The sequence below is a fragment of the Pezoporus wallicus genome, unplaced genomic scaffold (assembly GCF_028554395.1).
Source record: "Pezoporus wallicus isolate ANWC-B61680 ecotype Strahan unplaced genomic scaffold, APGP_CSIRO_Pwel_v1 contig_7011, whole genome shotgun sequence".
NCBI classification, from domain to species: domain Eukaryota; kingdom Metazoa; phylum Chordata; class Aves; order Psittaciformes; family Psittacidae; genus Pezoporus; species Pezoporus wallicus.
In genome coordinates, this window is record NW_026638234.1 from 1630484 (window position 1) to 1642747 (window position 12264).

General features: G+C 41.1%; 1 protein-coding gene across 9 annotated transcripts in view; it reads right to left on the bottom strand.

The window, feature by feature from the left end:
- ITSN1 (intersectin 1) overlaps nt 1–12264 on the bottom strand; it is a 136853-nt gene that overhangs the window by 2859 nt on the left and 121730 nt on the right. For 6 of the 9 annotated variants that reach the window (XM_057410105.1, XM_057410112.1, XM_057410106.1 and 3 more), the window contains 10 exons: nt 10574–10695; nt 9601–9707; nt 8059–8242; nt 7506–7604; nt 6490–6657; nt 4625–4897; nt 3974–4095; nt 1066–1148; nt 893–976; nt 364–537 (listed from right to left, as the gene is read on the bottom strand). In XM_057410105.1, the coding sequence (XP_057266088.1) occupies nt 364–537; nt 893–976; nt 1066–1148; nt 3974–4095; nt 4625–4897; nt 6490–6657; nt 7506–7604; nt 8059–8242; nt 9601–9707; nt 10574–10695 (1416 nt within the window). The remainder of the gene's footprint in view (nt 1–363; nt 538–892; nt 977–1065; nt 1149–3973; nt 4096–4624; nt 4898–6489; nt 6658–7505; nt 7605–8058; nt 8243–9600; nt 9708–10573; nt 10696–12264) is intronic. The other 3 variants (XM_057410107.1, XM_057410110.1, XM_057410111.1) reach the window with 1 other exon arrangement.

Genomic DNA, 12264 nt, shown 5'->3' on the forward strand with positions numbered 1-12264 from the left:
TGCATAAACCCATCCTTTTGCAGACAGCATCCGGAGTTTTTTAAAGACTTAGCAGAGCTGCACACCATACTTCAGTTGTTGTCAAGCTGCACAAGAAAGGAACACCCAGCCCCCCCCGAAAAACAGAGAAAGCTTGATTCTTCTTGTGGTGATACTAACATGACTCCACTCGGGAGGGAGCAAGTATAGTAGGCTCCCAGTATGCAGAGGGGTTCAATACCAGGGCTGGAACTAGATGATCTTTAAAGGTCCCTTCCAACCCAAACCATTCTCTGTTTCTGTGATTTACCTCAGCAGGCATGCTTCTCTTCAGAATGGGAGAATTGAAAAATGCCCTTAGAAGGACAGCAGCTCCTTACGTACCATCTGGGGAGAACTGGTCCCTCTCGAACACCGTAATGCAGAGCACATCCTGCTCAAGGTCTTTGATAAAGAACTGGCAGTTGGAGTTCCACTTGGGGTTGAGGGTGTCCTGTATCGTCTTGGTAATGTGGCACTGAGAGCCCATTGTCACCTCACAGTATGGGTTACTCTTTCCTGGGGAGATGGAAACAAACAGAAGAGAATAATCAGGTTTCTAGGTTTGTGATCTTCCTAAATACCCTTATACAGCCACAGCTAACAAGCAAGGGAAAGACTGTGGCCTCACAGGACCTTGTGGCTTATGGTCTCTAATGTGGTGGAAACTAAGTTTGTCTGAAACAAATGCTTTATTGAGGAAAACTGCATGACTATTGCTGAACTGCACAAAATCAGTTGTGTATATTTTAAGCTTATTAAAATTGCTTCATTAAACAAAACCATGTTTTGGACAGAACCTCCTTCAAAGTTAGTCTGACAAATAGGAATGTCTTCTTCATAGAGCATATTATGAAAAACCCAAAGCACTTACCATGAGACCTACAGGGTTTTAGTTCAATGCCTTCAACAATATTCACCATCAACCTCCCAATGCCTGTTGCTCTTTGTGAGCGAACTGTGGTGAAACAGAAGACGTGAGAGAAATTATTTTTCTGCCTGTGGACTTTTCCACAGAAGATGTGACCCCCTCATCCCATGCTCTACCTAAGTAGGCCTTTTCCCTCTTCTTCTTTTCAGTCTCTATGTAAAGTTCTGAAGCAGCTTTGATCTTCTGAACCCAGGCAGTCCTTTAGAAGGAAAGGGAAAAAAAGTTGTAAAATACCATTCCCATTTTTCATCCCTGGAGCACAGCAGACAAAATTAAAGGTGTCCTTCCTTCCCCACCAAGGCTTTGGCCCCATCAAGGGTTCTATGACATTGAAGCTGTCTGCCTGATAGAGATCTTATTGGAATTTATAGCTCCTGCAGAAATTTAACCATCCCAAGCTAGCAGATCTCACCACACAAACAATGCTCAAGAGAATCACAAGCAGGAGGGACTTGGTGAGAAAAAAATGGTGTAGATAACAGGCTTTGGTTTCACCAACCCTTTTTCTTTATTGCAATAAACTAGCATCTTGAAGTCAGTAGGTCATAGAATCATAGAACAGTTAGGGGTTGGAAAGGACCTCACGACCATCCAGTTCCAACTCCCCTGCCATGAGCAGGGACACCTCACACTAAACCATGTCACCCAAGGCTCTGTTCAATCTGGCCTTGAACACCGCCAGGGATGGAGCATTCACAACTTCACTGGGCAACCCATTCCAGTGCCTCACCACCCTTACAGTAAAGAACTTCTTCCTTATATCCAATCTAAACTTCCCCTGTTCCAAGTTTCAACCCATTACCGCTTGTCCCTAATGAAGAGTCCCTTCCCAGCATCCTTATAGCCCCCCTTCAGATACTGAAAGGCTGCTATGAGGTCTCCACGCAGCCTTCTCTTCTCCAGACTGAACAGCCCCAACTTCCTCAGCCTGTCTTCATACGGGAGGTGCTCCAGTCCCCTGATCATCCTCGTGGCCCTCCTCTGGACTTGTTCCAACAGTTCCATGTCCTTTTTATGTCGAGGACACCAGAACTGCACACAATACTCCAGGTTGGGTCTCCCAAGAGTAAGATACAGGAAGTATCAAGTGTAGCAAGCCTGTGCATCTCGCTGAAGATCCTCCAGCTAGGTAGGATGAATACCGTGCAGAGTTTAGATGTTTCCGACTACTGCTGTGAATGCTCTGCTATGTTACTATGTTGCTATGCAGAGGTGGCCGCATTTCTTTACCCCTAAGGTTTCATACCAAAATCCTTCTGAGCCATGGGACACATCATGGAGTACACAGATGATGAATGATCATGGTTCCCTGCAGGCCTTTCTGAGAAATAATTTCATACTTAAGAGACTGACTAGAAAGACTATCAGAGAAAAAGCATGGAAGAAGGGACCTCAAGGGTTTAGAAGAATTGCTGTGACATACAAGGGAGCCTCAGACCTGAGTCAAGGAAAAAGGAGAGAATCTAGAAGCTGTGGATCCATTTCTGACCCCAAAATGAAGAGCTGCTGCTCTGCAGAGCATTGTAACTACTTACACTGGTCTAGATTTGGGTCTCACCATTTACCTGTGTTCTGCACAGAGAGCTGTTCAAGAAAAAACAACCACTTGAGGACAATTCTGTCTTCCAGCTCATCCCTAAATGGTAAATTGCAACTTCAGAAGTACACCAAGCCTTTGATCACAAAGGTCTTTTAAGATTAAATGGCAAATCAATCATTCGTTGATGCTAATGTTCTTTTCCCATTGCTCTTAGTTAAAAGCAAGTGAGTAATGAAAACATGGAGGTATCTCACCTAAAATGCTGCATTTATTAGCAATTCTGGTATAAAAGAAAGTCAAAGGTGAATAAAAGGAAGTCAAAGGCTGCCTCCCATATAAGTAAAAGCATTTAATAAGATCACCCAAATTCAGGCAGCAGTTCCTGTGGGTTCTCTCTGTAGTGAATACAGAGACAGACACCTCCAGAGGGCGTTCAGTATGTGAAGATCTGGCTCCTTCCACGGATGGTTTCATGGAGGGTGCCTAAGCATCTCCCTCAAGTTCCTCCTGCCAGGTAGGATGAATGCTGGGCAGAGTTTAGATGTTTCTGACTACTGCTGCAAGTGCTCTGATGCAGAACAGATGATTATTGCTATAGTCTGATTTGTGGAACAGAGCCTAAGTTGAAAAGGCTGTGTCAATTTTCATCACTAAGGGTCTAACAATGATGCTTGTTCATTCTGTGCCATAGAAAAGCAGACAATATACCACAGGGCAAATGTTATCCATAAAAGTACCATCCTTTGCAAGAAAAGCCATGCATATAAATAATAATGAATAACACTGTCAGGCAGGCGGGGAGCAATGATGTTTTATACATTTTTATGCGTCAGAATTTTTAGGGGCCATACATTTGCGAGCTGGCATAACACAATGTCTATACCATGGGGAAAGGGTATGCTGCACTTTCAGCTTTCATTTTTTAACAAAAGTTATCTTTCAAGACCTTACATTTGTGTAGAGAAACCTTTTCAGTATAAATCAGTGTAGTCACTCTCCATAAGCTTGCCACAGATAAAAATCACCAGCTGAGGTTTTGAGGTTGCCATTCCTTTGATTGTTTCAGTCTGAACTGAAACAGATTAAAACTAATTGGGATTAGTTCAGTAGGGTTTTGCTTCAAGTTCGAATTCTCTATCTCACTGAACATACAGCCATACAAATGCTTGCATAGGCACAAACGAATATTAACAGAAGAAGACAGAATTGCATCTTTTGGCTTCCTTATGCTAACATAAAATGTTGTGAATATGGCCTATATATCAGCCCTCCCAGCCATTTCACCATTAGTATCATTGGAATTCAGGAAGCATCATTTTTTCTCCCTCCTTTTCATATATTGAATACCACTGTATTCTCAAGCAAAAAGAATTCTCCAGCCTTGTAAGATAAACTGCTTGGAGACTGCTAAGCACGTGTACACCATATACATTTGCACCAGACTTTTCAAATTCAGTACTAATATGGCCTATGCAGGTACTTACCTTTCATTAATGCTTTCAGCCCGGAGGGTATAGACTCTATCAATGTGGGAGATATGGAAGATGGGTTCATCTCCAGAAGGGTCTGTGGGTAATTTCACTAGTACCTCATTTAGAAAAATGGGCTGTAAAACATTAGGCAAAGCTAGAGTTCTACTGCACAATATCTGAACAGATGCATTAATTATAGAGCAATTTACAACAGATTTATCTTGTGCCTGCAGTATCTTTCCCCTTCCGCCTGCCTCCCATCTTTCTTCAGATATTTCATTATTAAAAGTTTTCTTATTACTGAAGATATAGGTGCCTCCCGAGTCTGGGAACACTTCTCCTGAAGTAAGCAAGCAGCCTGATGAAGCATAGCAATCTCTCCCACAGAGAGCAGCAAGCACTACTCTCCCCATTACCCCCTGGTACACATGACCTCTTGCTGAAAAGGTTGTTTTAGCAAAACTTCAAAAGCATTTACTCTTGTCTCACTAAAGCAAACAACCAGCTTTCTCGTCATCAGTCCCTGGAATCCCCAGCAAATGCCAAAGCTTTCATGCCTCTTTATATAAAAGTTATTGCCCACACACCCAGTATGGGAGCTGCTGCCTGCTATCCACACTGTTAGCATCTGACCGTCTTTGTCACCGTTAGAGTGGTACTTACGGTTTTGTACATTTTGTATTGCAGATTCGACTTGGGGCTGAAGACCTTGTCTGTGCCAGAAGAGCCAAGAGGTTTTATGATCTGAGTCAGGAGGAGGAAATCGTTGAACAGAAAGCCATACAGTTCCTTGTTACTCTTGGCTTTATAGAGTTTCCCACTGTGCAGAAACTTGCGTGGTCCCAGGCAGTTTGTAACAGAATTAAATACGAGTTGCTGCGAAAAGTAGAAGAAGAAGAACAACGCACTGTATAAAGTAAAACAATCGAGGTTCCCCTGAAAGAGATCAAATACAATTTTGAGTCCTGACATTGGTTTCAGTTTGTGTCACAGGGATGACGAGCAATGTCTCTGCCTTGCGCATGATAAGCGGTGCAAGTCGTAGAAAGGCTACATGAAAATTAACTTCAAGGCAGCCCACCAGTTGCGCAGGGCATGGCCTGGACAGTCAGAGAGAAGCCAAAAGCATTTGTGCCTCCTTTCAAGTTTCTCTGCCACACGCATGCATCTGTGAGTTGAACCAAGCTGATGAGGACCTGTCCTGGATTAGCAGCAGCTATGCAAATGGCCTCTCCAGATGATGAGCTTCCTTATAAAGGCCTGAATTTCTGAATTGTGTTTTATTTTCACCCATTAAAACATACCAAAGGAATTCCAGAAAGATTGTCTCTGTGTAACCGTGATACCTGGAGTTACAGGACAGCTGCTGACCACTGGCTGTAACTGGCAGTATTTGAGACTTATCTGGAGGTTTTTACCAGACAAGCCAAGGTTTGCCCTTTCCTAAAGTGTCATTTTGAGGTTTATTCTCACTAGGTGATGGTACAGTTCTTTCCTGTACCAGTTCCTTTCCTTTCCATCCTGGCTGGGCGGGCAGTTAGGTGTGGATTTACAGGTTATAATCATCTCAGACAGAAAACCAGGAGAAGGATGGATTGCTCCTTGCCACAGACTCAAGGCTGCTGCTACTGGCATAATGTGTCAGCAAGCAGCCAGCCGGTGTTTCAGGTAGTATTTTTAGTGTTCTAGGGCCAGACATGATGTACAGGAGATAAAAGCAGCCATTTTCCTCCAGGCAGTAGTTGTAAGACAGCTGAATGTGCTTTGACCCTTTTGACATTGTGATATGTATTTTTCCCCTTAAACAGATTTAATAAGCTGAAATGTAATTTTTTCAAGACAATAAGTTCACCAGACCTTTTTTTTTTTTTATCTTCTAGAACTGAAAACAACTCAATGCATATTTTGAAAATCAAGCTGTGATCTGTCTGCCTCTATTACTTTCACCAATAATAGGGAGACCATCAAAATACCCTCCCATCCTTTTGCAGGACATATGGACACAATGTTTTATTGTAGTTTCAGTATAGAAACTTAGCTTGTTACCTTAAAAAACAATATGTAATGGGAGGCACTGATTCTCTCTGTGAAGTCATGGGAGAGACTTGCTCAGCATTCTTGAGTTTTCAAAATGTATACAAAGTTTTATCACAAAAAGTATTTCCTGTGATAAGCTTTAAAGCCCTCCAGAATGGTCTGGATAAGATACAGCAGAACAATAACCACGGTATTATTAAGAGCTATGAAGCCAGAAAGTTGTGGTTGAACATTGCAGCGTTGAACCTGGTACTAGTCCAGAGCCAGGCAACAAAAGCAGCATTTATCACGCAGAAGGCAGTAACACGAGCAGCATAAAGGATCACGTGCAGGAGCAAACAAAAGATGAAAACAAAGGACTGAAGATTATTTGACTTGATTAATTACACTGTTTGTCCCCTGATGCAGAGCCGTAAGTGAGCCATGGTTTCTTCCCGACTGGTGGAGAAGTGCACCCACATGTGCATTACTCTAGACAGCACTTAGTTTACCTCTGACAGGCCTTCACACTGAACATGAGCCTGGATCCACTCCAGCCTATCTGAATTTTCCTTCTCCCGCACGCCTTCATTTACTTGAGAACATAATTCTTCTGCTTTCTCAAGAGCATGCTTCAAGTGACTGTGGTCAGGATGGTTTTCCGGAGTGTTTTCTATTATCTACAGATAAATAAAATGCATTAGCCTTTTCTGGTATCTGCAGTTAAAATGTATTCATATTGCCAGCCCTATGCTTCTCTTTTATTTCTTTATTTTCATCAGAGCCAGCCAGTATTTCATTTCCTCCAAATTTCATTTCCTCCTTGGCAAATATGAAAAATAAGAGGCAAACTCACAGTCTGTTTGTGAACAGCTTAAATGAATGCCTGCCTGCAGAGCCTTTGCATCAGAACACTGCTCATTCTTCTGACATTAAGTACACAAATTGCACCCATATATGGGATTATATCCATAACTGTTTAAGGAAACGCTTAAATGCCAATATCCAATTTATATCTTGTCTCTGCAAAAGTCTTGGGGCAAGTTCAGCATTATTTGGGATGGTGTTAGGCAACAAATTAAAGTTAGGAAAGGGTTGTAAGTTATCCAGCAATATAAGCTGTGCAGGAAGGTAACTTGCAATAATTTGGCATTCAGGCTTGCACACTGAATGTCATTTACCAGACTAAGGGGAGGGAATGACACTGTGGAAAGAGGCAAAGATGAGCATAAGATCGACCCGTTACTCCTGTTATCTAAATTTTTAAGTTTTCATTCAGCATTTACTGCCTTCTGGCTATTTGTGTGCAAGTTTCACCTCTTTCTAATGGAAGTATGAAGTAATTTCACTGAAGCCAAATGAGTTACCTCATTTTCGCTAGTATGATCAAATATAAAAGTATAGCTCACATTCCCTAACACATTAGATGTCTAACAGTGACAAATCCTGACATAAGCAGGGAAACTACCCTGTAATTCAGCTATGAGCAAAGCAGCATCAAAAACATCATCTTTGCAAAAGAACGTACATTTTTAATTATTAGTGGGTATCTTGTTACCCGTTGCATAGGCTTTAGTAGAAAACTTGATAGTGGCATTCCTTTACAGCGAGGATCCATTGCTAACCTCTGAAACATTAGAGAGGTAAAATGTTGTTAGTCAGTTTGTTTAAAACCCTGCAAAATGAGCTCCTCCAAGAAAGGAAAAGCTAAGGCAACAAATGAACACCACGCCTCAGCTAAATCTGTTCTTAGATCGCAGTGGCAGTGCAGCAGAATTTCTTACAGCTTTTACAACATTATTTTTCACCTGCCTTGTCTGTAAAAGAAAAGATCTTCTTCCTGTCCCAGCACTTTACAGCAAAACCATTATTAAGTGAAGTATTTTATGGCACTATAGTTGTTTGAAAAAATGTATTCCTTCAAACAACAAAAATGTATTTCTTCAATGAGTGCTTAAGGCTGAAGACTCTTCATTCTGTCCCAACACGGAGCACCATCTGAGACTATGCTTTGCAAATTAATAAAACGATGAGCTAAATTTACACTGCACAAAAGTAATGGCGATTGCTTTATCTCTTACTTTAACAAACTCCTTGAACTCAGGGACTTCATCTGTCTTCTGCTGGATGAGTGCTGCCCCATTGAGCTGGCAGCTACAGAACCGAATGTACGGCTGCATGTGTGGCAGCTGAGCTGTCAGTATGTCACCAATCATTTTCACTGGCATCTTCTCTCCAGACATCTTCTTACGCACACGCAAAGCCCTAAACATTAAAATGTCATGTGTGTTTCATAAGTAGACCTCTAAAGAATGATTCCTCATTTATGAAATAAAAGGTTTGATTCTTACTCATTACTGATACACAGAAACCCCTAGATAATAAAATAGATCAAGATTTATTACACATTGTAAGAACACAATAATCAAGATTGCACCTTCAGCCAACATTTTTCCCACTTGCAGTAACCAAGCTGTTATTTAAGTTAATGCAATGCCAGATCAGATACGACATTAAAAGAAATGTAATTTCCTTTTGTAGTAGTTTAGATAGAGAGTAACAGACGTGCTCATGAATGAGGGGTAAAAACCTTACCATTACTTTAAGCTCAAAACTACTTCTAGTTTTTAGCCTGGTTTCCTAAGGAAAGGAGATTAATTGTCATTGAGTTGCCTGCATTTATCCTATCACTGCCATAATTTTTCAACTTGTGGGCCATTTTCAGATACATTTTGCAAAAAAAAAAGTAGATAACTTAAAGCTATAAAATCCCTATAAGTTCAAAGAAAATTAGCAGCTCAGTAGGCAAAAAAGGAACTTGATTAATCCTCTTGTTTATGAAGATGCAGATTTAACCCAATCCTCACCCAGTTTCTCTGTCAATGACTAGATAAGCAACCTGCATGCACATGCCTTTAAAGAAAGCACAGCATTTAGTGTGTCCTGATGAAGCAGTAGGGATTGGTAAGAAGGATGTGAGTGAGTAGGAAGGAACTGAATCCATCAGAGGCCACAGAGAATGAAGGGAGAAGTAAGGGCACTTGCACTGCCTGGAGTTTAATGGTAGAGAGTTGGAGTTGCAGTAGCTGGAGACTTTGGAAGGAAGGGCGCAGGGTACATTGGACACAAATCCTTATGAAACCAGGCTTTGTTGGCACCTCTCCTCACAAAACAGCTCGTTCAGGTGCTACAATAACTAAAGGAACACATCAGATAACTCAGAATAAGGGATGGAAAGATTGTTGTGCCTTATTCTGCATTCAGGGATGACAGGACTGGAAATGGGTATGGGCTGTGACAGAGGAAGTAAAAGTTTACCTGTAGGTAGCCTTTGAGGCACTACTCTTGAGGAGAGGTTGATCTTGCTTTCTGGAGCACATGTACACCGAAAGCAAAGTAAGTGCAAATATTTACTCAGCAAAGAACTGCTGGATTTTTCTCAACAACAACAGTAAGTCATAGAAATGTTGCTAATATTTTGCTTTTTCCAAGAAGAAATAACACATGGCCCTTTTTGGTTACTACTTGCTGAAGTGGCAAATATTTTCAGGTACCTAAAGGAGAAGGGGGGGGGGAGAGGCCCATGATTTTGTTATTGCTAAGTATGGAGGAAAAATACTTACTTCAGTAGTTTTATATTGCACATAATCAGCTCCTTCCAATTAACAAAAATCATAGCAACTTCTTTTTCTGTTAGCAGCTCAGATTCCATTAGTGGTTTCTGGAAGATCTACAGATTCAGAAAATGAAAGCGATTTAGAGACTATATGGTAAGTATTATCAAAGTGACTATGACTGATGACTCATTTCATTTGTCTGGGGGTGAAAAAAACCCATCAGAGTAGCACTTGACACTCAGTGGAACAGACTACCAACATGCACTGTGTCCTGGAGATCCATAATAATCCCTGATACTTACTGGGTTTGTTTGTGAGCAAGGTATGGCTTTAAAAGAGAATACCCTGAATTTATGTTGATGGTGTTAATTATGATCTGGATAATCTGTTTAACAGTTGGGGAATTTAGTCAGAGGTCTCTGCAAAATATCTCAGGCAGAATTACAACTGAGAACACATTTTACTTTGCACTCCTTTATGGAAGTTCTGATTTATCTCACAATGCCTCACATTTGCACATCTTGACCTCTTTTTCAAAAAAGGGGTTTCCTTCGCTGTCAAAAGGACTGTCTAAGTCAGCTGCTGTACTGATTCCCTTTTTCCCACATAAGAGATGCTCCTTGTAACATTTAAAGAAAATCACAGTAAGTGGTAACTTACTGAGAGCCACAGTGAATGTGATTTAAGAACTTATACTTGAGAAATAAACATTCAAAATCAGGAGCAAAAAGGGTTTACTAGAGTAATACTTTGAACATCAGTGTTTCGGGGATGGTAACACAAAGGCTTAACATTAGTTGTGCCCACACCCACACACATCTATATAGATAAATAGAGAGATATGAAAATTTAATACATATCATCCCTGGGAAGTCAAACGCAGCAGTGATATGAAACAAGTTTGCACAGTGAAGTTATTAATTTAAAATGAATAGATGAGTGATTAAAACCTGCTCCTAAAGCTGCTGTGCCACCTTACCTCTGTGACCAACTGCAGATCATTTACATAGTTCTCCTCCGTGACAATGAGCTCATGGATGTATCCCTGCCTTTTTCTTTCAGTAGGTGTCAACATGTCCAAAAGATGCAAGTCTGCACACCCTGGAAAACACAAAAATATCCTAGCTCTTACTCAGAGTTGTTTGCAGATTGATTCAGGTCTGTAACAGTTCAAGTAACACTTCATGAAAAGTAACTACTGCCTGTTCTGTTCACTTAATCATTCATAGGTAACAGCACAATGCTAACAATGCGCCAACTCTTAGTGATTCAAAACATAGTACTTAACACATTATTACTATTATTATTATTATTGTTATTAAATCAAGGCCATTTCCAAGTGCTGTTTTTTTCTCTGGTGACAAAGCTTAAGTCCCCCTCACCACTACCTGCCGGTTTCCAACCTGACTCTGAAGTTCACAACCCTTCAGTTGTGTCGTTCAACTGGAACCACACTGTAAAACAAATCCCCAAATGGATGGCAGTTAATAAAGAAGGGGGCAAAGCCTTCATCTGGTTTTACTGCCAAAGAAAATTTAGAGATCTCCTAAAAGGGGACAGAATTAGGAAACAGTGCTATAGTGATCCAAACAGGCACTTTGGAATTATATATAAGCCCTTAGCTTATTGATTTCAGGGTTCACCTTTACCCTTCCAGTCAAAGTAAGCATCCTATTCAAGAAGGTACTGCAGAGATTATCCACTTCTTCATGCTTCAATTAAAAATTGCTTCTAAATATTTGAAGGACTTCAGCAGAAATGCATGAAGGTCCTTTCCAACCCTAACTATTCTATGATTCTATGACATCACTGCAAGGATTTCACCCATTTATAGGCCAAGCCAAAGGGGTTGACTGTTGTTCCCTATCTTTAAAAGCATGGCAAGAGTTCGTAACTAAGAATGCATCTTCCATCAGTGTTGCCCTTTGTTCTTTGCAAACCGCCTGCCTGGTGTTTATCCTGTGTAGGTGCTCAAGCTTCTGTATAAATTCTAGAATCTCAGATTTTATTTTCTGTTCTGAATTAGACAGAATACTTCATTAAATTCTTTTTCTCTAAGCCAGTATTTTTCAGCTGACCTTAATTAAATTCTTCTGAAACTGGCAAGCAGAACATTTTCTTCCAGTTTTATTTTTAAAACTATTTTTATTATTTTTCTGCAGTAAAATGCATTTCAAAAAGCAACAGCGATTTGAAACAGGCTGAAAACATTTTGCTTTAAAATGCACTATTTACAAGTATTTCTATGCAATCAAAATTCTTCAGTTCAGCTCTTGCCCCCACCCCTCAGTAAAGCATGGGCAAGTGAAAGCCAACTATATACTGGGCTGCATCAAAAGGAGCGCGACCAGCAGGTTGAAGGAAGTGATCCTGCCTCTCTACTCTGCTCTTGTGGGACCTCACCTGGAGTATTGTGTGCAGTTCTGGTGTCCTCAACATAAAAAGGACATGGAACTGTTGGAACAAGTCCAGAGGAGGGCCACGAGGATGATCAGGGGACTGGAGCACCTCCCATATGAAGGCAGGCTGAGAAAGTTGGGGCTGTTCAGCCTGGAGAAGAGAAGGCTGCGTGGAGACCTCATAGCAGCCTTCCAGTATCTGAAGGGGGCCTGCAGGGATGCTGGGGAGGGACTCTTCATTAGGGACTGTAGCAACAGGACAAGGGATAGC